The sequence below is a fragment of the Blennius ocellaris genome (assembly GCF_963422515.1).
Source record: "Blennius ocellaris genome assembly, chromosome: 6".
Taxonomy (NCBI): domain Eukaryota; kingdom Metazoa; phylum Chordata; class Actinopteri; order Blenniiformes; family Blenniidae; genus Blennius; species Blennius ocellaris.
Window position 1 is genome coordinate 17,240,907 of NC_137655.1, and position 27,543 is coordinate 17,268,449.

At 43.2% G+C, this 27,543-nt stretch overlaps 1 protein-coding gene across 2 annotated transcripts in view; it reads right to left on the reverse strand.

The window, feature by feature from the left end:
• The window catches only part of LOC308131709 (FERM, ARHGEF and pleckstrin domain-containing protein 1-like), a 54,196-nt gene extending 30,592 nt beyond the window's left edge, over positions 1-23,604 (reverse strand). For both annotated transcript variants that reach the window (XM_080498537.1, XM_080498538.1), the window contains exons 1-2: positions 23,490-23,604; positions 19,284-19,491 (exon numbers count right to left, since the gene is read on the reverse strand). In XM_080498537.1, the coding sequence (XP_080354663.1) occupies positions 19,284-19,463 (180 nt within the window). In that variant the 5' untranslated portion in view covers positions 19,464-19,491; positions 23,490-23,604. The remainder of the gene's footprint in view (positions 1-19,283; positions 19,492-23,489) is intronic.
• Between the last annotated feature and the right edge of the window lie 3,939 nt (positions 23,605-27,543).

Genomic DNA, 27,543 nt, shown 5'->3' on the forward strand with positions numbered 1-27,543 from the left:
GTTCCCAAATGAATCAATTGGAACAAAATGTCAGTGTCTTTTCATGAAATGAACAATTAGTGGCCTGAGTTTGAGTCCGAGTTGAATTTTTCTGTCTTGTGATATTTCTGAATATAGATGAATTATAAACGACATTTTCATTATTTCCTGACATTTTATAAACCCAAAATTCATTGCAAAGTTCATTTAATGTAACGGAGGTTAATAAAATTGTAAATCCTCCCTTGAATGTGAGACATTTTAAAGGAGAAAAGCTAAAAGCTTTTTCTGTGTGAAGGCAATTAGCACCACCTGCAGAATTAGGAGACGGCGAGTTCTCTCCTGTAGCTGTGAATACTGTAGAGCTCGGTAAGTGTGTGCAGGCAATCAATAGGTTAATTAGGAGATTAATTAAGTGTAACTGTGCGAGACAACTCCCACAAGGTCAGGCTGTCAAAGAGACGAGCCTTTCATGTATAATCTCCAGACAAAAACAAGTCAAACGGGTAATTCTCCGTGGTTTGGATCCAGCCATGCCCTGTACTATTTAAGCCAACTGGTTTTATTTCCGGATAAGACCAGTGAACGTTAGAGGTAAGACAATATCAGTAGGGATGGTAGAACTAAATTACCTCTGACATTTATGAAAAACCTGTAAACAATAGAGCATTAAAAATCAGCCTCAATACACCATTGATTTTGCTGCAGTGGAATTGAGATCGTTCATTGTGCCACAAGTTTGACTTAGTAGACCCCCCCCCCCCAAAAAATTTTTTTTTATTTATTAAGTGCAATTTAGTGACAAAGAAATACTCCTCCTTTCAGTGGCAGAAATAATCTAATGACCTTGTTAATTCAAGACAATAGAATTAGAGGCACGTGGAGTACTGGCACTTCAATGAAGGTTAAATACTTCAAAAAGACGAGGACACATTTCAAACTGAGCAAGAAACTAAATTCTGACTCGTGAAATTTCCAGGGTCATTTTTTTCCCCCTTTTTATTTAATCGGCTACTGTTTTCTGTTTTAAATATGTATACTCCATCTCCAAACTAAACTTTATTTCAAAATGCAGGCTATTTTAACAGATCCGTTTGCATAGACTTAAAAAAAACATGCAACTTTCCTCGAGAACCTATTAAGTTGCTGAACTCAGAAAAATCAAATAAGCCCAAGACGTCAATTCTGCCCGTTTTCAAAGGCAATGGTGAATGAGATGGTTGACCATGATGTGACTGACAAAAATGGCTTAAATCCCTTGCATTTTTATTTTGTTTTTAATTAAGCTCTGTTACATTTATATAAAGAATGTGACACAAACAGATTACAACCTTAAATTGGAGATCGGCATCATGCAAACCTTGAGGGAAAAAAACAAACAAACAAAAAAAAAAAGCCACATCCCAGTCCACAATCTGCCAGTCTGTTCCGGCCAAACATGAACCGGAGGAGGGCTTCAGTCCAGTTTCATGAGGCGACACACACCACCATCATTCTCACCTCCACAGTTCACACCAATACAGGCATCTATAATTGACCACACTGGATGCATATTTGTAAAACGACTGCTTCAATATTCAGCTAAGTTACTGAGGTCTTGGTCGGCTTCATCAGGAAGTACAGAGGCGAGGAGCAGCAGCTGATTTAGCGACCGGGGCCTGGGCGGGGAGAGATAAAAGGCAGGCCAGGTATACCTTCTGTCACCTCGAATTTATCAGATGCTAAACAGATGGGATACTATCATTGGGGGGGGGAAAAAATTAATATCCAAGGTATGTTAATTTGCCATAAGTAAATGTTCCGCCCCGCATGTACAAACAGCAGCCTGCCGGAATTGGTGCAGACGCACCGATCTACATAATCGCTGCGATTCTCGTGTTGGAGAGGGGCTTAAGAAAAGGAGAGCCAAGCAAGAATATGTCATGTCATTAAAACACTTTACATAAGTGTTACCAGGAATATGATTAATAAGTCGCTTGGCGAGAATCACAGCCAAAACTATTAATATTCTTAACACTTAAAAAAAAAAAAAAAAAATGCAAAGGCAGGAACAAAAACAAACGGAGAAGCTTGACGAGGGAAAATCAACGACTGAAAAACTAAGACGCCAACAGAAGCACTCATAAAACATTGTACAAAAATAACGGGGAAATATAACTCGGACACCTGCCGAGATGCATATTTTGCAACATGCCTTACACTGCAGCGATGCACGACTCCTTAAATAGGATTGTCGTACAAACAAACTGTACTTGATTACAGTTAAAAAGAGCGGTTTTAGCGAGTTATGAGGAAAAATAACTTCTGTGCTACTTTTAATTGTAACTTGCGCACAACCTTGCGTGGGTCGGTGTCATGACTGTTGCACTCATTACCTCCAGTTGAAGTTTAGTGTAAAACAATAAAGGTGCGCAGACAGCTTCAGTCAATCAATCATAATGAAAGTCGACTAGAGCGCCTCTCAGAAGAAATCAGAAAACTTGATCTGGTTGCTTGGTGCACTTCTACATGTGCACCACCCGAACAGAGCAATCCTACCTGGGTTGGTTTTAACCGATTCAAATGACAAAATCTAGCTCAAACCCGCAAGTCGTTTTTTATTTTTATTTTGATAAGACATCTCCCGCTTTAAAATGCCTGGTTTTGTTTGGGCCTCGTGTGGTGAAGTGAGTAGATTGTTTCATGCTTTAATAAACCTCGGCCACCAAAGAGAAAATATGTTGGTTGTTTACGCTCAAACAGGTTCTTTATTGATTTTACACAGTCTGGCTTAAAACTGATGGATCAGTCAGGCACAAGGCAAATTCAATACGTGCGCTGATTTATACCACATCGCTAAAATACTACAGATTTCCGGCTTGAGGAGCTAAATGCTGCTTGGAGTGTCGCTTCATCACACTGAATCAAAAGGTGACACAGCAGCTTTCCGATTCGCCACGGCAGACTCTCTGTTGCGACGCAAACCGTACGGAAGGTGAGAAATGTCCTTAAAAATCTCTTCTCACTACGGGAGCAAGAAACTCGCTGAGGAGCTCAGTTGCAACCGTCTTGTTGCATGTTCTCTCCTGCACCCATAATCTCCCGTACTAAATAATGACAGGTGCACATGCTGCTTTACCGTTGAGGTCAATCGATTGGCCTCCTCCAGATTAGCCTTAAACTCCTTAGCCGTCAGAGCAGCAAATCCAGAGGGCCGGTGCCGTGATGAAGTCAGGTAGCTTTACTGGCTGTAGCTGTGGTGACATGGCATCACTAACCTCACCTGACATGGATGGAAATCTGCACACACACATACACAGAAGACGCTCCTGCGATCTCATGAACCACTGCAGTTTTGTCCAACAAATCTGTAAAATCCTGCAAAGATCTCCAACTAACAGTCAACAAACGGTTGAAACTAATCAAAAATATACGCCTCTCTGTGGAAATCATTGTCAATAAATAATACAGAACAAAAATCAATATGTTGAAGGTCATATTTAAACATTTATTAAGTTGGCATTGGATGTCTAATTAACTGCTGGCCAGTCAGCTGGGATTTCCCCGTCAGAATATAGCTGACCTTAAAGCACAGGGCGGGGCCAAGAGCCTCGGAATAACCCGGTGCTTCCTGTAGACACGGATTGAGGTCAGCAGCCAGGGAACCACTCTCAGTTAGCAAAAGCACTAAGGCTTTCATTTGTGTGATGAGTGTACAGTGAGATGCCTCCAGAATTTACAGTAAGTGGTCTTTAGAATTGAAGGCGACGGCAACAGATCAGTTTATTTACAAAACGTACCACAGACACATTGTGCTTTCAGGTTTTCCAGTAAAGCCGTTCAGGTGGTAGGAGTGGGTGGTCCTCCAATCTCCCCATTGCTTATGTTACCTGGTATTAAGCAGTACGAAGGCGAGACACTGAACTTAATGTTTGAGTGTAAAAAAAGAAAATCTGCTGTAAGTTCATGCATTTACCACATTGCTTTAAATCAAAATTCAATCTTAACTACAACTTCCTTTAATCTAAAAGCCATCCAACTATATGGATGTCTCTACAAGCCTCTTTAATGTAAGTAAACAGATGCAGGTCTTTAGAACAGTAATGAAAATAACACAGATATTATGAATGTGACTTTTGGGGATATTACATTGACTTTAATTTCCTGCAGAACTACTCAAAACGCAGCAGCAACTTCCAGTTGTGTACCCAACCTCTGTCTGACCTTTGAAGATCTCCTCAACTCTGAATATCTATATATCCTCCATGCAGCTCTCCATTTCTGTCTTCTACTCCTTTAGTAACAAGTGCAGCATGTTTGCACAGCGTCATTTGCAGACATTCATGGGTTCAATGGTCTTATGTCTACAATGCTTCAACAATTTGTTGCACAGCCCATCAAGCTGGATTGTTTTGTTTTGTTTTTTAATTAAAGGTCCGTATGAGAGACCAAGTCAAGCTGCTTACACTTGACGAAATATCAGGGAACGACTGCTATTATTACAATTCATCCTGCGGAGGGTGATAAATGTTGGTGGTGAATTTCATTTTTAAGACCCTTCAGTCAAAGCCGCACACTTTCCAGTGGAGCAGGAGGAAATGTCAGAGGATCCTCGAAACCATTCAAATAAATAATCTGAAGCCATAAACGTCTGGACAAACTGACCCACTGGTGTGACTCGATAAATACTCAGGTTCGCTGCCGGTGGGCCGTGAATGTCTGCCCATCCATTACATTACCAAAACATTGCCATCCCTGGATCCAGTGAAGCAGAAATTATTCTTGCGTGTTTGAGAGCTGCGGGTTCTCTGAAGATTTACAGACTCGGCGCGATGAATCAAATCTATTTTAATTCATGCAGCATGGCGAGAAGGACACGGCATCATTGTTGCTTGGTTGTTCTCTGGGGACGACCGTCAGAGTGCCTCTTTTATATCCCGTCAGAAACGGAGCAAAGGAATCGAGCAGCTGCTAAATTAGTTACACATATTTCTGGTGGGATTAAACAGTTTCCATGCATGTGTTTGCTGTTGTGTTTTCGTCTGTTTCAGTTGAGGGTTTCAGATGGGGGGGTTGGGGCAGCGTATGCACCAACAGCTTCTGTTTGATGAGAAAATAAGCTTGGTAGCTGGAGAGCGGCGGCACTAACCTGCACAATCCAGTTCTTTTTTCTTTTTTTTAAAGAAATGGTTTTCACAGTCACATTTCACTGCCTATTTCATTGTAACTCATTTTGAAATTGCCACTGTGGGGAGAGGTTTAGCCGATCGCATCATTGTGACAAATGTGGACGCCGACTTGAGGGGAAAATCACACAAAGCCATCAGTACAGAAACTGTGGCACATACACGATCCAGTGAGCAAATGCGGGAATGGGAAGACGTCTCAGTGCAGGCAGCTGTTGCTGTGTGTCTGCAGGCCATCGAGTCCAGCAGGAATTTGATACAGAACAGCAGGGCACGGCTGGTAAACATGGTGAGATACTCTGAATTCTGTAATCGGAAAGTAAAAAAAAAAAAATACAGTACTGCGATGGTTGAAATGTGATTATCTTGACATAAAATAATGCCATTTTAATCACTCTGCAGTGTGATGTATGCCCTACTTTGTAGGACAAGGCTGGAATCTATTTCTTTTTCTGATTTGTGTTCAAATTCGTGTGACCATGACGAAGGTTAAGTATATATCGGGGTGCAAAGCGAAACACCTGGTGTGGGTTTTCACACACACACGCACACACCAAACCGTTCATTTCTCAAGCTTATATGGTCACCATGTGCAAGAACTGGTGTCTCACACATTCGTGTGTGCCACACACGGTGGGCTTACTGGCTTACTTGTATTTGAGAGTTCTCAGAGTCAAACAGGCCACTCTGACATTTAAAAAAAAAATCCCATAAACAATATATGAGAGGGTAAAAAAAGTGGTTCTGTGAGTAAGAGGCTTAATACTGCAGCCCTCGTTGGTGTACGAGGCTTAAATGCAGCTCTCACTAAGTGAGGCTGGCAGGCCGATCCTGGGCGCAGTCAAGGTTTCCAGTCGGCTCAGTCTTTAACCCGGGAGGATCTCCATGGTAACCTTGGTGTATGCGGCATAGTGACCCTGCGCTGAGGGGGGCTCAGAATGTGCTGGGAGTTCGTCTGCATGCCACCTTTGTGAAATTAATCTTTCAGAAAAGCCAAAACGGACACAAATGCTTCCTTTACACGTAAGAAACGGACTAAAATCCACCATGAAACAACTTTTTCACGTGTCGGACAAGGAAAACTGCAAAAAGTAAAATAAAGAAATTTAGTTTTGCCGTTAATGATGAGGCTATATATTGCAGTTAACTTTTTTCTTGGCCCAATTTGTGTATTTGTCCTCATCCATCTCTGTCACACCTCAAACCAAATTCCAAAGACGTGATGTGGAATTTCTTTGACTAATAGAGGCACTGAGAAGTAAGATTTTTTTTCTTTCTATCAACGTCCTGAAAATTGGCGCGGCATCCCCAAGCATACCGGAGGGATCACACCAACATACAATCCTGCTGCTATATGACCCGATTCTGTTCGTCAACAATTGCTGGCAGTATTTTGACAACAGTCGCAAGTCCCTGCAGACAAACACTGCACACACAAATCACCAGAATACTCACAAAAACAAATAAATGAGCATTCGTTACGTCTCAAGAGAAGGACACGCATTCATCTCGTTTGTTAGACAACAGGAATACACGGAAAGTACATGCAACTTTTGGCTTCATACCAAAAACAAAAGGAAAGCAAATCCCTCAGAAGAGCAGTTTTCTAGTACTATGAAACTTGTGTTTTCTGTTTATTTAAATATAAAACACTACCTTTTTTCCTTTTAATCTTGCTTTGACATTTGAAATATCTTTCTTTGTTTTTAATTAACCTCTCTCATTGCCAACTCTACATGTTTGTCGATGTAACCACTTTGAATTGCGTTGTTGCTGAAATGTGCTGTACAAATAAAGCTGCCTTGCCAATGAATGCAGCATGGACCGAAGAGCTTCAGGAAAAGAAATGCAACATGACAAACGTGCAAATCATCATCCACTCAGAGTGTTGGAGGGCTTTTGAAAAGTTGCTGGTATCGATTTTTAGAGATACCACAATAAAAACCCAATGAGTAGACTTAGTCCTGCACATCTTCATTTCATCTTCATCTTCAAATCTTATTAACTTCTTATCTGAACGGATGAAATTGTTAGTATTCAGCAAAATATTGACACAGCTGGATCACTACATAAGCTGCAATCACAATACCAACTTCAATGGAAAGTTGTTGACTTGATCTCATAGAAAATCAAAATGGAAAAACAAATATACAGCATTCAACGGATTTGAACTTGCTGTACAATAAGAAAACTGTGACGTGGAGGAGTTCAGTGTCGGCAACAATGTGGTTCGTGTGCAAGCTGTGAAAAAAGCAAAATCGGCAGATTTCTGTAGCAAGTGTTAGAAATAAAGGTTATCAGATAAAAGAATGATAAAATGATAAATTCAGGTTTAGTAATGGAGACAAAACAAACTGCAAGGGCATAATAAATATTTCAGTTTTGCCAAGAGCAGAGACTCGCTCATGTCCATGAATTAACTATTGACATTATCTTCTATTGTGGAAGTGCAGAAATACAGATTCCATCTGAAATCTAACACTTGGTGTGAAGCAAACTGTGTACAATGACTGCTATTTCAGCATTAATCCTTTTCTCTCACAACAGCAGTAAGTGTTTCTTTCCTTCAAGTGAGAAAACAAGTGGATTTCTGTTTTGCATAGTCATTTCCATTACTCATTGAAACCTGGATGTCAGCATTTTTGTTTTATGCCAACTTGTATAATCATAAATCTGCAGTTGTCGATGTGTTTTTGTTAGTGTATCACAAAGGTGAGCCTGTGGTTGAAGGTATTTGATTTAGTTTATATGTTGATGATGTCCCTCACTTGTAAATAACAAATGAGACAGCAGATGAAGTAAAAAGTCACTGACTTGTACCGATACCCGATACTGGTATCGGTGCATCCCAACATTTGAGAAAAGTTTTCTTATGAAGTCTTGACAACGATTCAAATCCAAGGGTTCACATTTCAATGCGTGCAGTTTTCACGTCACCTACACGTCATTCCAGCGTGAGTTCTCTAACTGAATAAACCTAAATGTTCCCAAGCGGACTCCATCTGATGGGTCATCTGCGTTTGACTACTCAGACAAAACTACTACGTAATGGCTTTGAATAAAATCAAGCCAGGGAGTCACAACAAAACCACATTACCTCCGTCTCCTGCAGAAAAGTAAAAAAAAGAAAATGGCAAATGAGAAACCCCATTTAACCGTTCTCCATGTGATCAAATATCTGCAGACTTTGCATCTGAGAATAAATAATAGGATCTACAGGAAATTCAACCTTTACAGGTTCACATAGTCACACTGTGCATTAAAGTGAAACATGATCTTCTGGAAGTGTGAGGTGAGCAGCAGTGTGTGAATTGAACAGAAAGTGTCAGCACTTAACACCACTGACCTTCTTATTCTACTTCTGCAGGCGACAAGGGGAAAAACAGGAAGGCTTTTTATTACGGCCTCGATCACAGTTCACTCAGATGAGCTGTTCCACCGCTCTCATCATGACGAGTACTGTGAGGAAGTCATTCACTGCTGATGAGTCAAACAGAAACTCTTGAATAGACCGAATCCCCGACTGGCTGTTTGAAAGCAGGCTTACCCCTGGGACAAGAGCTTTTGATATTGAGAAACATTCTTGCATTGGCCACCATTGACAAGAGCTCCGATTCTTTTAGGTGCCAACACTTCTGCACGTCACTTATCAATAGACAGAAAGAGAAAACTAAGTCTGAGCTAAAAGTCAAAAGAGTCCAAAATATGCTTGAAAGAGATGAGGAAACAAAAAACCTTGGTGACTGAATCGTCGCTGAAGCTGTTGCTGAGAGACAGATGGAGTCTTATCCTTTTCTATTCTCCAAGGTGGATTATGCAACAGTTTCCTCTTTAATGATGAAGGGTAGTGCAGGGCAGTAACTCTCCAGCGGGCCGATGTACAGCTGGAGCTCCCCCTCATTGTACCACACACACACAGGCACACTCCGATGTCCTTTCTTAAACCTTTGCTCCATTCACCCCGACTCTCAAACTCACACATTTCCTCCACCTACCCAGGAGGCCCTCCCAATTCAATTACTGCCCCGGTGCGGTGGGACACGCATGCTCAGCTGCACAGGTGAAACTTGAAGGAATTCAGATGGGCATCATGTTGCACAAATGCATCATGGAAGTGACTTCACTGCACACAGAACCGAGTAAGGAAATTTTAGTTTTAATTGCCCGTCAAGCAGAGCATAACACAGCAGGAGAGAAGCAAAGCGGAGCGTGTGGCGTCGCTGCACCATTTTCTTACAGATAGGAGCAGCCAAGGTGAAGGCACACTAAAGGGGGGGTAAAAAAAAAAAGGTACTACAGGATAACGATAACCCCATGATATCGCACTGCGAGCCGCTTCTGACATGTTAATTAGCCTTTGGAATCTCAATGAGAAATTCATAATTCATTGAAGAGGGCCAGTGCTGCTGTGAAGCCGCTGTGCAGCTGAGCCAAACCAGCTCCCGCGGGGGCTTCACCCTTTATTGGAGACCAGAAAGGACATCACAGAGAACGCGGAGGCTGGCTTACAGCGGCACAGCTGCCACACCCTCGTGCGCTGTGATGTCTACCTGCCCCGCTGCTCCCCAGTCAGAGCGACCCGGCATCACAGTTCAAGGGCTTAATGAAAGGATCAAAAAAACTGTCATCAAAGCAGTGCTGAATGTGTGAGTACGTAATGGCGCGAAAAGTCAGAGCGTCCACCATCACGAAAACCAGAGGAAACACAGGTCGTGCCGATGTTCGCCTCATATTTCTCCTTTGTGAACCGACGCCGGGGGAGGAAATGGTCACATTTTCACATACGGGCGACTCTTCTGCTGTCGGAGCCAAACAAACAAGACGGTCTTCCAGAAAGAGAAAACCGTCTCGGTTGCCATAGGAACAAGATCTATTATAAAGGCATCAGTTTTCCCCGAGCACCTGTGCACAGTATAGAAAGCGGCGCAGCATTATGTTGTCAGACATAAGCTGACAGCGTTACTGACAGCTTCCATCAGGAGCGCCGAGCTGGTTCGCTCGGCCGTTCCAAGAAAAGGAGGTGAACGGTGCGTGAATTGTACCCCGGCAGATCTGAGCACAGTCGGCATGTTTGCTTGTGCTTTACAGAAAACACAGGTGGCAAAAGATCAACATTATTCATCAAGATCAACAACCCAGAAAAAGAAACGGCCATTTACACATTTTTCTTAAACCTGAACGATGTACCAATCATACCATCATATCAGTCAGTCGAACATTTTCCTCCTTTAATTTGAGACGGACAGACTTTCTCTCGTCGGTCAGGAACAACCTCGCAGCTTTAGCTGGTGATGAAGCACTTCTTCACAAAGCGGTCATCAAAATGCCACCGGGCTGAAAACACTGATGTGCAATGTACAACTATGGCCCCCCATCAGATGTGCCAAATCAGTATTCTCAGCCATCTGTTTCCAGATAATTCCCACTGTTGCTCTTCTCCGGTGGTTCTCATCCTTCATAACCCAATTAGATTCCAGGACGTGATGGAAGACGGGGGGCTGTACGTGGGGAAGCGCTCGTAACCTTCCCGTCTCCATCCCCGCCACATCCCCGCCGCAGAGGTTTAAATTCCATGCCGTGCGAGAAATGCAACCAAGGGTTCAGAGTTCATGGGGGAAAAATGCGGAGGGACCATTTCCCGTCAAATGCCTGTCAGTCAGTGCAAGAGTGATGCAAGTGATGGGAATGCCAGGTTCACATTGTGGAACACTTAACATTTTCCAGCTTCAATGTGCATCATTCAGCAGTGGAAAATAAATTGAAAGGAGCTTTCATCTGTTCACCGAGCTTTTAAAACCATCGTTGCAGCAGCACACAAATCTTCCATTTATGTTTTTATAGTGACAGTGAGCATATGACCCCCCCCCCCCCCCCCCCCAACCCCCCTCCTCCCCCCAACAAATCCTTACCACCCCAAACACAATGCCATCTTTCAGGGGAAACTAGGTCAATCAGCAGCGATACCAAGATGAGCTAATAACGCCTCAAAAGTCAGTGCGAGTCACATTAACAGCCAAGGGTTTTCAAAACAAGACAACACCCACAATAGGACACAGTTTTATAGCCATCCAATCAGATCATGCATTTATATCTGTCTATTCAAATCTCGTTATGCATTTTGTTGTTAACCTACTTGCAGTAATTATTCCTGCATTTTAACTATTATTATTTCCTTTTTAAATGTGCAGCTACATGCAGCTTGTCAGATAGTTTGTTTTTCCAATTTGTCAAAGCAAAGTTTGTCTATAAATAAGCTATGGAAAAAAAAAAGATACTGTGCGAAGGGCTGCATCTCCTGAATATGTTATTCATGAATGATGTGCAGCAGCGAATCCCCATGCTATGCACATTAATGCCCCCTCCTTTCACTCCTCCTCAGCAGATATCAGTGGAAGACAGAAATCTGCAGCGCACCAACCCGCTCAGACGCTCCTCTTCCACCTCTTATGTGTAGCCATGGCAACCCACACATAGGCCAGCGTGATTACATGTGCCCTTTCCCAGCAGAAACCGTATAGCGTTGAAATCCAGGGCGCTGCGAGTTTCACAGACAGCCCGGCATCTGCACAACTCCTCGGAGGGAGTACCCCGCGGCTCAAAGGTCACGGCATCCGTGTCAACAAGGTGCTTTCTGAGGGAACGGAGGGAGGGGATGATGGATGGCACATAATTCTTTTCCATGGCAGGAGGCCACTTAAAGTAGCTGCGTGCGTTTTCTAAGAGTTAATAACGGAAGATTAAAGTCGGCAGAAGCTATGCTTGTGGGACGGCTCGGTTTAAAAAAAACCCGGCGACCAGGAATGTTTCTATTTTAAGCCTCTCAAAGTGTAACAAATGCAATATGTTAGCTGAACAGACAGCGGTGACAACTATCAGACAGCTCGATGCTTGTAATTCCCGGTCTCAATGCTGTATCGGGTCCCCTTCCTGATCGTATCCCCCGACCAGGCCGCAAACACTTCCTCTGGTGACATGGAAGATAAAAATCAGAGAGGTGCTATTCATCCGTACGCCGTCTCTAATAATACTTTCATTCACAACTCTGTGAAGACGAGCTTACGCTAATGGCGGAGGGTAAGATTGCCATGGTCACCATCTGACAGCATCTTTTTACCAGCTTTCTCCTGCAGCCCTCTCCCTCGTAAAGTACAGAGCTAAAAACGACCATGTAAATTAGATGAATGCTGCAGTCACAGCGCAGCTAATTTAAAAAGACCACACTGTTACCAGTGCATGACTTGTATTAGTGAGAGGGGAGTGACAGTAATGGGTTTAGAAACCTCATTGACATGGCGTACAAGCGAGGAGAGAGTTTCTTTGGGCAGCCGAGTTGTTGCTCCATTTTCCTGGATGCTCTTACAGCCAATCCAATCCCATTTGTATTCACGTTCAGCCAATGACATCCCATCCAGATATATTGGTGCCAAATCAGCTCTGTCCACGAATCCCTCAACCACCACCTCCATCGGCTCCCCTCCGAAAGCGCCGCGAGGCTGAGGGAAGCAGACCGTGTCCCCAGCACAGCTCCCAGTTTAACAGGATTTAGCACACCGCTTCCAGACGCGACTGTCTTCCTCCCTTTGAACTCAGACTCCGTTTACAGTCGACATGTCATATTAGAAAATACACAACATGAAACACCAGACACTGAGAACCTTCGGTGGTCTGAAACGTGCACGGATAAAACGCGGGTTGAATTTCAATTACGGCGACCCGTCTTTCCGTGCAGACGCTGCAGAAGAAGAAATCCCTGAGAGCTGCTTCACACAGACATCGGCTTGAATTAGGAAGCTATGGTGATCATTCAGAGGTATTTATGCAAATAGCGCAGAGTTGGCAGTATCCAATAAAACCCACATACAAGCAAGCAAATGTAAAATACTCACCGGATAACTTTCACTCCTTGTACACAAAGAAATGGATAAAAACAGTAGATAGTCTTTCATGTCTCAAATTATCAAAATAAGTTATGTACGTGCCAACATGTGGATTTGGAATATTCCTTGACCTAAAAGTCAGGCGAAAAGGAGCGTTTACATGTTGATGACTTCCCGACACTGCTGCCACAACGTTCTGACTCATTGATTTAATGAATCATTTTGTACATCACACAACAATTTTTAAAGCTGATGCCATTAGGATAATTATGCCTTTGGCCATTTTATTGCAAAGTCCTCATATTTGGAAAGCTTTTGTCAAAATATGAGTAATTAAAATCTCATTTCAAGTATTAATTTCTTATCAAATTGCTACAGATAGTTACTCAGACCAATTAAAATGATCTATGCTCATTCACATTGGTAGCATCACTTACGGCCTTGGAAACTAACAGTCCCTTTAAATGACTGACGCCACAGATTACACATTTTCTGCAGTTTGGAAAATGACCCCCTGTTGTGCATCTCTGTCTTAATGCGAGTACAGACACATTCGTGTAATCAGTTCAATGCATCAGACGCCAATATTATGTCAAATTCTTTCATGCTTTGGTCAGCACTTGCATGCATTTTAAATTAAATTAATTACTTGATATTCTACTGGCCCTCTTACGCAGGATATGCACTGAAGTATTAACCCTCAGGTGGAGACTTCTCCACACTGCTGATCAGTCATTTATTCAACAACTGCAGTGAAGCTGAGGAGCTGAAAGAAGCCCCTTCATCATGTTTCTACTCATTAAGTCTGGAACTCGTTGTCTTTCAGCCGACAGCAACACAGACAAAACCGGCTCTAATTGCTTCCCATCACAATGAATGGTTGACAGCATATGTGGAAAAGAGTGCTGAGCGGCAGGATGATGTTAAGGTCCCTGGACTGGTGTGGCGGATCGCTGCTCTATGCAGGACCCTCCTTTTGTGACACTGGCCCCTCTCGCCTGGGTGGCCCCTGCTGCCCTGGTTTCGGATGATATACGTGCTTCATGTATGGGAAAGGGTAAACAAAAACAACACCACTTGAAGCACCAGGTGCTTTTTCTGGGTTTTCAATATGGCTGGTTCATGCATAAGCAAGTGACTAAAAACAAATGGAGACAGTGGCTGATTTAAGGCGATTTTATCTGGTATCTACCTTAAAAGCCTCCCTCTGTCTGCTCTGACATGACAAACGATGGAGATAAACTATAGATCCAGCCATGGGGATGCATTGAGATCTTAGAGGAGGATGCTCAACGTTACAGAGGGAGATTAATTACACCCTGTCACACAAACTTTGTAGCCACTCTGAGTAAGTGGGTCAGTCACTGACATGTCTCATACCAGGATGAGACCAGGATAGTGAGGAAGCACCAACAAATGATTATGGGCTTTGGAATGGTCCTATCTGGAGACAAAATGGCTCAAATCATGATGAGGTACAACATTAATACATTGGAGGAGCATCGAATAGCCTTGTTTACTTTTATCCACCGATTTGTATTCTACAGTGTTTGATCAAAAGCTGATGCTGAGCACATCAACACCACCAAAGATATGACTCGGAGGCTCCCCACCAACTCCTTGCTGTGTTCAGACACACATCCTAGAAACAGTTTGCAGTCAGGTACAATGGTTTGCAGCTCAGCAGTGAATCAGAAACAAGACTGTGACTGTGCAGGGTCGTCCTCAAACACATCACTTCAGGCGAAAACAGAAACATGCCACGGAACGCACAGTGACGCCGTTACCAAGATGATGTTAAGCAGTTGTAATGTTTACCAGGCTCCTCATCGGGGTTTGTCATGTTAACAATTAACTTCAAGCAGTAAACCAAAGAGCTTAAGATGCTGCCGGCATTGTCGTTCATTTTCAACTCGCTGAAGAAAAATGTAGGTCAGATGATAGATGACGCATGAAAACGTGAAGTGCTGGGGGAGTTTTGATAATTCACTCCACCGTTGATTATGGAATTCTGACCTAATAATGGTACTATATTGAAGCTCAAGCTTTTCTGAACATGTAAATTACCCGTCATCCAGTTGAATACAAAAATCAGGGGACCACCAACATAAGCATTGCTCATCCTCTGGCAACCATCGATGATTGCACAAAGGTCCACAGAGGACTTTAAGCATCATATTGAAGCCATCAATCGTTGCCACAACTTGTATAAATGCCACATAGGAATATGGAAAGATCATGGAATGATAAATGCCAAGGAACTTCGACTTGATCGGGAATTTCTGCATGATTGCATTATAGAGGGACTTTACCATGAGTGTAAAGGACAAGGCAAGAGCTGAGGAGGACTGGCTGCAGTCCTTGTTAGCTCATGATAGTTCAAGAAAAGCCAAAGTAGTCATGCAATGCAAGAGACAGTAGGCAACACGTCTCGGTTTGTAATGCCTGAGCTGCTAAAGCCAGCATTAAATTTAAGTATTGCATGTAAGATTGTCCTTAATTATTCTGCCTGTGAGATTTGGCAAACGGAGCCTGACTGGCTCCTCCATTCATAGGAATGAGTATGACTCTTCCCCCACTGCTCTGCCTTCAGCGTCCCATCCCCCACCTCCCAACCCCGAAATCCAGGCTACAATCAGCATCTGCACTGGCAACTTCTGCGTCGCCTCCACCCGCCTTCAGGAAACATAAGCATCAAAACTTCAGCGCAGACAGTGTGGTAGCCTGAGGAAGACGGGGCAGACTGAAGGCTGCAGACCGGATTTCCTGCTCGATTGAACTTCGCAGAAGCGAAAAGACCGACGACACCAAGAGACACCCTGAGAAAAATCACTGTCAGATATCTATACACACACACATATATATATATAAAAAAAAAATTTTTTTGTTTGTTTTGTTAAGTGTTGGACTGAACCAATACTTGACTCAAGCATGATTTACATAAACGGTGCCAGCCACCCATTTGTCCAGGTTTTTGAGGTCAGGCATCATCAGCATCAACACAAGTGTGTTCACAGCCAGAGTGCTAAGTAGGCCACAGCATGGTACGTGACCCACGAGATGGCTCGATGGCCCCTTTTTTGTTTCTCAACCATCTGATACTCTGCCTGCTGAGGTGGAAAACGTAACCCTCTCAAGCACAGGACACAGGAACCGAAGCCTTTGGGTGTCAGTAACGGGGAGCGGTTGGACGTTTGATGTTTCTTTAAAGAGACAAGTACGGAGAATCCCCGCCTTGAGTCACGACGAAATCGCCCGAAATGAACTGCCACTCTTTGAAATGTGCCATGTGTTCGTGTTGCGAAATAACAGACGAGATAATTGCTTGACAAACGTGTTTTGTACACCATGTGGTTAGCTCCACTCCATGCTGTAGGGAAGACATTAACATCGGCGATGGAAGGATGTGAACCAAGCTGACGTACGTCTTATGCGTCCGCATCAAAAAAAGCTGGGATTCTTGGGATGTAACCGACTGGAACAACATGGAGTTACTGCCGAGATAAACCCACTCAATCCAAGAGACGCTCTTGCCAAAGCACAATCCTGTGACATGTATACAGTCCCCACATTCAATATGGGATTTGTCATCACCATCTGAGGTCTTTTTTTTTTTTTTTTTTAATGAAACAAGCCTCATTTTGCCTTTAGCGTCTTCCAGTGTGCAATAAAATAGAAGAAAACGTTTCCGATACTGAACATCTTCCCACCCTCCTTTACTCCTATGATACCTGCAGGCGAAAAACAATATCCAACCCACTGAGATGCTTATCTCAATTGCTGACTTGATAGAAGATATATTGTGTGTTAAATTGAGCATGAATACAAGCTGTCTGGTGCCTTTTGTCCATCTTCAGCTACTTTTTTTATTTTTATTTGTAAGCCTGACGTGCCTGCCACTGTGAGAAAAGGTGTTGCTAAACCATCCACACCATTTCAGCTTTTCCAGATCCTCTTCTGAGGACCAGTGGGGGAAAAAAGCAGAGTATAGGTGTATGTTATTGCTGTACAACAGCTGTTCACACAACGTCCAAAATCTAACTGTAGTGGAGAGAAAGAGGGAGAGTGTTTTGTAATCTCTGCATGGGTGCATCAAACTGACAGGAAGTAGAAGCAAGAGGATGATTCAGACTGTGAAGAAGATACTAAACCAAAGCTGCCGTCTCATGTGCCATGTTTCATGTCACAAAAACTAAAGTGTCGGTGTGTACTGTATTCTTTGGAAGAGACATTGGTTAAGCACTGCTTTGGGATGCTATGACTCCATAAAAACTTAATGTGAGCCGACTAAATTCGGAGGGCGATATTACCTTGGAGAGCAGAGCTTCACTACAGGTTTTTAAAGATTATGAGGCTCAAAAACAGGCTGAATAAAACCTTGTCCTCACCTGCTCTGGCATCTCTGCCTGGGTGATAATCAATTTTGAAAAAAGGGGCAGCGTTGGTAAATTCAATGTCCCAGCATTAGAAAAGACCCAAGTCAAGCTGAGACACAGCGCAGAAGGCCACTTTAAGAGAGCAGAGTCTGAAGAGCTCCTCTATTCAAACAATCGCAAGGCTTTAATGCCTCACCTAACCTTAGGTACACAACCAAAAAAATGTGGTTCAGATGAGAACAATTAAAAAGGATTTAACCGTGAGAATCTTGCGAGCCTCAAGTATTAAGCACAACACATGATACCACTAGAGAGATTAGCAGTCATGCACAGGGAGAGCCTGAGGGACAGCGTTTACCCATACTGCCTTGGGAAAGGAGCCAGAAGGACACGTCCAGCTCGCACTGCGCACTCTGTCGCCGTCAGTAAAGCTCAGCAGCTTTAGAGCAAAGCACCATTCACATGCATTAACTAGGTCCTCTGACGGCAGCCGTATCTGCTTCCCGTCATCGCCGCTCTACACTTTTCTCCATCTACTCATCTCGTTTTGGGCTGGGGACACTTGTGGTTTGCAGCTCGTTCTTCTATTTTGTCCGAAGACAAACGACGGGGTTTTCACTGACCCAACTCCATGTTGCTGCCATTAAATAAACTTCTAATAAGAGATTCTCAGGGGAAACTAGGGGGGGAAAAAACATGCCTCCTCCTACACAGAAAAAAACAAACAAACACTAGAACCAGCAAGGGGTCTTCCTCTTCAAAGCAAAGTTATTTCCTGGATCAATTATAACATGAACCCTCGCATGACGAGGGCTGTAGAATTGTCAAAAAACTAGCAAAAAGTGAGTGGCCGTGCCCCTTTTTCCAAGATTACTTCAACTTTCAATCCCAGGGAGTGAATAAACATGGTTATGCTTAAATGGTTGTACTGCTCATGTCTGAGTGGCCAAAGTGCAAAGTTCTATTTCCAACCTTTCATTTAGTTTTGGAATGTTTTAGATATCATAAATGTCTCAGAGTTACTATTGTTAAGGGATGCATCCATGCCAAACCCTGTCAGTGCGGACAGGACAGGAAGTGAAGGGTTAAACAGTAACTAATAGCACTATTGAGGAATATTTTCAGCATGAATTAGAAGGCTGATTGACTTCACTGAAGTGGGATTGACATCTGAAAAGCTTATTGCTTTCAAGTCCCCATGTTCAGTATTCCAGGTTGTTTTCTTTTTTTTTTTTCTTTTGCAAACTCCTAAGCTCTATTTTGAGCAAATAATTCACAATGAGCATCTAATTTTAGCTCAACATTCACATAATCTGCACAAAGAGCTTAGACTTAAGTGTCTAACTTTAGATTGGTGTGATGAGAATGTTAATCCTCTAAATCCTGAAATCATGAATGGAATCCAAATGATAGCTCTAAAATAATGGAGAAAAAAAAAAAACAAGCATAACGTCAGTTGTGTGTATTTTTGTTGGCTTCCTCTTCACTGTCGAAGAAAACACTGGTAGTATTCACACACTATTGTAGAAAATAGACTCAGTGTGTCTGTGGTTTCCAAACAATACCTTAAAGACTATGAAAAGGTCACAGAGGAAGAATAAATGTGTTGTAATGGAGATTGGAGATGGTACAGGGGCTTGGGAAACATTGAAGACAAATTAAATACCAGAATAAATTGGACGAGTCCTGACATCACAAAAATGATCCCTCCCGTTTCATCCATGCATTCAACATGCAGTTGCCATGCCAACCTGTTACCAGACCACTGCTGCTACAATAAAAATGGGAAATGCTTCTTGGCTCCGGTGCAATAATGAGAGTCCCGTTTCCCACATTAGTATTCCCGTCAAGGAGCACGACCGGGTAGGAACGAAACGGCGACTCACCGAGATGTCAAACAGCTCCTCCGTGTCGTCCAGCATGCGGACCCTGATGGTGACGTGCCGTCCGGGGGGCATGGCCGGGGGTCTGTGACCGGGGTCCAGTGTGCTGATGCCAAGCGTCTCTGGGGCCCCGAGGCGCCGGCCCGCTCCAGAGGACGTCGGCTCTGGGTCCGGCTCCGCCATGGTTGCTCTGCACTGCTCACTGCTCGGCCTGCACCGCAGCCAAGACACAAAAGTCAGTAGACACAAAAGCATTTTTCCGCCCTCAGTCACCGGTACAAAAAACACCTCGTAAAAGTTGCAAAAAAATGCATCCAAGTCTTTTCTTCGCACAACAACCGCGCATGTGCACCGCGGTGCAATCAATGGCCGCAGCAGGACCCGGAGGACAGGCTGCACAACCCTCCGTGTCACACTAACAGACTAATTGCAAACGCAGTATTTGCACTCGCTCCTAATGGCAGATAATTGTTGCCTGTGGGAGTCCTATTTACAGTTTAAAAGAAAGGCAGAGACCCAGGCAGGTTTCTTGATTTCCGCGCACAAATCAAGCAGACCTAATTTGATTTGACAAAATGAATCATGAAGCCAGGGTGTAAAATCAAACAGTCGATACAATGGCAATTGATTCAGGAAGTCGCAAAATCGTTAAAACGAGGCATTAGAGAGCTATAGGCCCAGAAAGGTAGGTGTTCGTGGGATTTCTGTGATTGCCCGGGCAGCAAGTTAAACACTCGCTGCAGGAAACGTGAGCTGAATGAGTGATGATTGTAGAGAAAGCAGGATAAAGGGTCGTACAAAAATGACAATTTAATCAAGTTGTCACAGTGAAAAAAAAGAAAAATCATTATTCTGCTTTTTAGGATAAATTAACTTGTATAACAGTGATTCCTAACACAAGACAAACCAACCAGTTATACGCCTTCTGGTGTATGATTTCAACTAACAAATTCAACTTATTCCAATATATCATAAAAGTAATGGAAACGATGGAAATAGGGAAGCAAACACTTGATGGATAAGCTATAGATGTGATGTATAAAATAGCTTGTGCAGGAATGTGCAAACTGCTCAGCATCTGAATTATTTAAATTGAATCCTAAGAGGGCAGTAACATTCTAGGAATGCAGAAGCAGAATCCATGAATGATTGAAATAGTTTCAGGAACAAGGTAGAAAGCTATTCTGGACTTTAAAAATTAAATGTTGGCAGCGCATTCTCTCGGAGCACATTGCTGATGGCCATCATCTCTGGACTCCTTGGATTCCTGCACAATGTCGTGTACAGGCAACGTCGAGGCAACGTGTACTCCTCCGGGACAAAAGAAAACTGAAAATTCTGTGACTTCGGCGAGGTTCAGACCTACGACACAACTAACGCTGATTAAGAAAATGGATCACAAAATAAAACAAGGTGATATGTGGATGATTGAATATTAATGAATAGATAGTACACTCGAAGGATTTCATGCAAATAAACTCAGGTTTAAAAAGTAAAGTAATTCAATTAATGGAGACTAAGACGACTCGCCATCAATAGTCAAAATGCAAAATATGACCATGTCATTGAGTTCAATGAGACGACTGTAATGTTTATCAGGTGACCAACTGTCCTCGCACTCCAGGTCACGGAGGATATCCCATCTGACACCCTAAGCCGAGGTGCAGGACCTGGAATAATCTGCAGTGTCACTCAGCTGGTGTTTCTCCCCCAGATGGAGTTTTGTGAATCTGTGTCTGGACAAAAAAAAAAAAAAAAGGCACACTCATTTGTTCCAGGGCGACGCCCCTCACCCCCCCAACCCTTCTGCACAACACCACGCCAAGTGTATCCACAGCCGGATCCCCCACGGCCCTGCCGTCCTGCTTAATTCTCTCTTCATTGCACATTCCTGCGGGCTGAAGTCATCCTGAGACCTGGCCGAGTGGCTCGGCGGAGCGCTGAGGCCAGTGGGCAGTTGTTCAGCCGCCGCAGAGGTGAGCGACCGCTGCCAAGTTTCAGCTGAAAGCTGAATAAGGCATTTCAACGGAGAGGATAATGCAATCCAGCGAGAGTGAGGGAAGAATATAGGCCAAGGACAGAGGGTCTGACGACAGTCCACCTGATGCTGGCGACAGGAACACAAAGTTTTGCAGTCAGATGCTTACAGGCTGTAGGTAATGTGTGAAAAGACGATCTACAAATCTACAATAATAATCTTCAGTCCATAACGTGGCAAAGACAGTCACACAGATCATCCATTTGCCCTTCAAATGTATGTTTTCACACTGTGAGGACATCAGAGGAAACCCACCCATGCAAACTGGAGACATTCTCACCATGTGCCAAGTGTGTTAACGACGCCTGTATGTGCAGCTTGTTTTCTTGTCAGATTCATTCAAGTGACTGATGGACAATCTCAGTATGGATGACAGAAAATGCTTCGAAGGCTAAACGAAGAAAATCAAGGAATACATACTGCCAGCTTCAGTTTTCCGCTGCTGCCTGAATGTATTTATATTATTATATTAAGGGCAGATGCTCACCGTGGATAAAATGCCACCGAACTTGGGACAAGTTAGTTTACGTAGCACGTTTGCATTATTTGCAGGTCTGTGCACTGTCAACACAGGGCCGGGGGTGTGAGATGTTTCCAGCTCAAGTGCAACACTCCCACGGGCTGATGAAAACCAGACCTTACACCATCACCGGTGGGGGCGTGAATGGAAACGGGCACACTTCTCAATGGGAGCCCCGGTCGTTTGGGACACTTGATCCCAACGCCGTCATCACTCATTGGCCCTCGCCTTAATTGTTGGCAAGTGTCTCATGTCGAGTCTGTAAAATTTGTGGCTCGCATGACTTGCACATGCGTGCCACGTAACCAGACACTGTTCAAACAAAGTGCCGGAGAAAACAGAGGCCAGTGAAAGAGTAGACAGTGATTATTTTCAGCCAACACATAGGCGTCCCACCCCTTCGGCGCCATGAATCAACCAGTTGTGGGTCCAGATCCGTGTGCTGCTCTCAATAGGTAACTCATAGCCAGCCGGCTGTACAGATGGCAGATTGTTACCGGGGGGGGGGGGGGGCCCAAGTGTGACAACAAGCCCAGTCCCCCAGCACCCAAAAACCCATAAGGACGTTTACAGATCGCCCAAGTGTTTCTCAAGGTAAACCGCCCTGACTTTGAACTTGTTTGCTTGAAATTCCCCACAAGTGTGTAATGTGGAGCTGTGACTGCTGGCTTTCGCGCCGCGCCGGGTTCCAACAGTGGCTCCACTGTGTGCTCGGGCACACAAGGGGCCCCTCAGTGAAGTCCACCAGGGCACAGCTGGAATCCTTTAGCGACAGCTGAATGGCCAGAGGCTGTGGCAGATAAGACCAGCTGTCTACCTGTGAGAAGCTCCTCAACAATAAAAGAAAAAGAAAAAAAGAGAGAGAGGGAGCTCAATTTCCTCTGTTCTGCAACAGTCACTGATACCTGGGTGTGGCTGGCAGTGCATACATTTCTTTAAGTTCCCACTTTATTACTGGCAACCTGACATGTATTCATCAAGTGAAAAGACTGACACACACACAATCACACACAATAGGATCAATGCATGCTGTAACCAGATCCGTTGCATGGGTAGGATGAATGAAAAAGGCAGAAAATGGTGAGATCCAGCTCTCTTTGAGGTCTTCCCCTCCTCACTCGGCCTGGTAGTGTGTTCACACCATAAATGCAATGTAGGTTAATAGAGCAGACTGGAGTAATCCTCAGGACATTATCAGCCGGTACAGTAGATGTGACATTAATGCACCGCCTGGACTCACCTGGACACGCTCTCTGCAAACTCAAGTGGCATTACCAAGAAAAGAAAAAAAAAAAGGAAAGAAAGAAAGACATTTTCATAATTTTAATGTGACAGAAGGGCATGGATCTGCATTGACTGCAGATCCTGCACACACATCCACACAGTTGAGGTATTTTTTTTTTCTGTGCAAAGCAAAGCCACACACTGCAGGACGAGGTGGGAGAAGAAGAAGAAAAAAAGACCTCTGACTGCCTGCAAACCCGCACTGTCACGCACGACGAGAGTTCTTCCCCTGGAGAGGAATCCACGGGATCACAATGCAAACACGGGGAGAGGCAGTCCCGAGACTTAACCCTAATCTCCTCAAACAAGTTGAATCACTTCCCTTAAGAGCAGCAACACTGGCTGAGAGAATCTGACCGAGACTCACCAAAACGCAGGCTCGTCCACGCCGAAGTGTTTCCCAGTGGAAGCAGTGGTGGTGGGTGGGGGGGTTTACGTCCACGTCCAGCCGGCGTGGGCGAGAGAAATGAGTCCCGTTGGAGTTTTTACAGGCGGCTCGCACCGGGGAGGCAGCGTCTTCCTGCGGTCGCCATGGCGGACGACTGAGCGAGTGATCGGGAGAGAGAGAGGGATTACATCGGAGCGGGCGGCGGAGCCACTGCCGGTGCCTTCAGTCAGACAATGAAGGAGGTGCAGCACCTCCACCTTCCACCCTGACACACCGAGGAGCAACACCACCATCTGCAGGCCGCAGCTGGAACTGCACCGTCCACAACATGCGATCAGGGAAAAAAAAAAAAGAAGCGTTAATGCAAAATATATCATGGCAATTATTAAATTTGTATTAGAAATGTATAAAATAAAAACAGAATATAAACTAAATTTATAAATGTTATTAAAAAAAACTATAAGGGTGGAAGTAATGGATTCTGTACACTCACTGAATTATTTGTCCCATGTAGTTTTTCTTTTTTCAATCAAACATAAACAAATCTACAGAAGAAAACAACAAAATTTAATTTAATTTAATTTAATTTAATTTAATTTAATTTAATTTAATTAACCATACCATCATAAGTAAAAAGAAATCTATATATAATAATAAACAAAGACAACAGAACAAAAAAATATGAGAACAGAAGTAATAACAGCAACAACAATGACACTGATAACCGGATAGGAGTGTCAAAATCACTTAAGTTCATGGGCCCATATAGGCCAATTTCATCTTATTAGTGAGCCGGAACAATAAAAACAGTGACAGAATAGCCTTTAAATTTACACTCTAAAGTTTTTAGTTATTTGTGACACAGACTATACGTTTTTTTTTTATATATATATATATTTTCTCAAATATGCACAGTTAGTACCAAACACTACAGCAACCTCAACATAAAGCCAATTGATGCAAAATCCAGAAAAATGTCCCCAAAAAACAAACAAACTAAAACAACCACCAATAACGGTTGCATGTTGCAGCTTTTTGCATGCATGTTTTTTTTTAATAAACTTGATCTGTCATTCTGGGCTCAGTTTGTATATTCTCCCTGTGTTTGGGTGGGTTTCCTTCAGTACGTTAGTTTCCTCCCACAGTCCAAATACATGTGTTTGAGGCTAACTGGTGATTTTATATTGCCTATAGGAAGTTGTGTTTATTTCTGTGTTAACTTTTCCTAGGCTGGTGACCTGTCCGAAGTGTGAACTCCATAGCTTGGCTCTGATCCAGTCTTTTTTTTGCTGGAAAATGTACTTTTAATATAATATATCCCACACAAGTAACTTGAATTGAATGCATGCTGTTGAAAATAATTAAGATTAAGATTTGATTAAAAAAGAACATGCTGGTATGAGTTTTATGTTCATCATGAGAGTTGGTAACTCCCTTGAAGTTCTTTCACAGTACTTTTACGTACTTCTATTTGTACTTGTTTACAATACATACAATGTAACAGTAGTTTTACTGTACAACAAACTGTCAGTCACTCTTCACCTCTGATAGCATGCATTGTAAAATTTAAGAAAAAAATGCAATGCAAAACGTGTCTTTTGCTGTTATTATGGGTCAAATATGTTATTTTGCAGTTTGCAAAGTCATGCAGAGGTTAGAACTCTCACTTAACACACTTGAGGTTTGATTCCAGCTGTACATGTCCGTCCTGACTGTGGCTTTTCTTCTGCCTGCTCCGGTTGTCCGCGACAACCCAATGACATGCATGGTTAATTGTTGAGTCTAAATTGCCCCCGTGTGACTGTGTGATTGTCTTGTCTCTGTGTATTGAATATCTTGGCCCAGGGTGAATGGGGTGCATGAGATTCTCCATTGTGAGTCTGTTTGTGTCGGAGAGAGTCAAGCAGCCTACAATCATTGCATACAAAATACCATTGTATTATAATATTTTCTGCATGGACTGAAGCAGATACTGTATTCTTTTTTCTTTTTTTTTTTATCTTTAAGAGTAGGCAATATCGTGAATTCCTTTTCCTCCTGGTTGTGTGTACCATGTGTGGTCTGTTCTGATGGAACATTACAAAAATACTTGTTATTTCAGAAAATAATGGCACTGGTTTAGGGACAGAGGTCAGGAATAGCCAGGCAGCGTTGTTTTATCATCACATCAGATTCTTTGTTTTGCAAAAGCGCCCTTCTGGAAGACATCCCATTCATTTCTAAGCTGTTCTAACAGCATTTCGCTCAGGGCCCACTGGAGGGTGCTTTGGCTTGCAATGAAACATGAGTGACAAGCAAATGTCTCTTGAACTCTGTAGTGTTTTGAATGATTAAAACCTATGATTGTGTGTCAAATTCTGCAATCTGAACACCCCCTTGACCTCATGCAAAACTGGGCAAGACTCTACCAAAAAAACAACTCAAAAATCAGCTCAAGCTGGAGTCTTGAAAACAGTCAGAGGAAGCCAATGACAATAACTTGGCATGACTGTGCAGTTTTTGCTGCCCAAAACACACAGACTAAATGTCCAAGCACATAATTTATTCCATCTATACAACATCCAGCAGGAAATCTGCATTGCTAATCAACTCTTGGATTGTTTGACAAAATGATAAAACTGATGAATGTCTTCGCGTGACGACTGATGCTGTTTGAAAACACTCGGCACACTCGAGACTGTACAAATAATCGAAAAAGATCAGATAATTCCCAGCTGAGTCCAGAAACATTTTATTGGAGCACCAAAGTAAAAGTAAAAGAAAAAAAAAAAAACAGATGAAAATCTGAACTCCTGGGTGGGCACATATACGACTGAAATCATGCCCATTCGTTTGCTGTCAGTTGTATTTATTTCTTTAACTGATTGTTATCATCCATCTTTGCTTATGTTGATTTCGTTTATGTCATCTATATGCTTTTTTGTTTGTTTGCCTCATTTCATCTGTTTGCAGCGGGTTTGAAGTGACATCCATCTTCTCTCTGGGTTTGTCTAATTAGACAGTTGATAGAATAGGAAGGGGCAGACACTGGGCAGGTCGTCAACTCACCGCATGGAAAACCCAGAGACACTCACTCATGTTCCCACCTACAGATGATATTTGATTTAGAGTTAAAAACTAATGTAAAGCACATAGGAGAACCCAGATCACCCAAAGAAAGCCCGACCCAGAAAAAGAACATGTGAACTCCACGCAGATCCTATTATGCAAGAGTGCGAACCACTATATCACATTGTTGCCTGTGGTATGTGTATCGTCAAGAAGGGTCTTGCTCTTGTTCGTCCCTTTGCCATTGTTTGCATGTTTTCTGGTCTTTGGTGGTCACTTTGTGTTTCTTTGTGGGAGTTAGCAGCTGCTTTGTAGACACTGGTTCAACACCCTTTAGCCTTGACAGAGTAGTAATGAATGATAAACAGGTCAGTAGGATCTTTAAATGCCCAATTGTATAACGGGCATGCCAGTTGTCACTCTTATACAAGATTGCGCAAAATGATTGACCCAATTTATAAACAATCAGCTTACGTCACACAATCATCCACCTTTATTTAATATATTTTCTTACGATGTGTTTCTCAGAGCGCAGCCTTGGAACGCTGCCTTCGCATCACCCACTCCATTATCCATGTGCTTGCATGCAGGGACGGACATTAAAGGCAAGCAGTATGGTGAAAGAATTGAACCGGCACTTCTGTCTTGTCTCTATTTCACGCCTGCTTCCCACCTACCTTCTCGCTGGCAGTAAGGGAAGTCTCCTACGCTTTGGTGTTATTGGGACCACAGACAGAGAAATCACACTTGTGGTGTCTTGGCAGCGTTAGAGGTTTCTCTGGAGGCACTGTGCTCAACATTTCAGTGAGAGCGTGAAAATGAGAAAGAGGCGAAAACAAACCAGAGACAATGCTGCCTGAAATTAGTTATGTAAGCAGTCAAGATCTGTTTTTAATGATTTTTTTTTCCACTGAGTAGTGTTACGTCACTTGACTTGGCTCTCTGGAGAAGGGCTGATCTTTCTTCCTTTCCCTCTGTCCAGGTC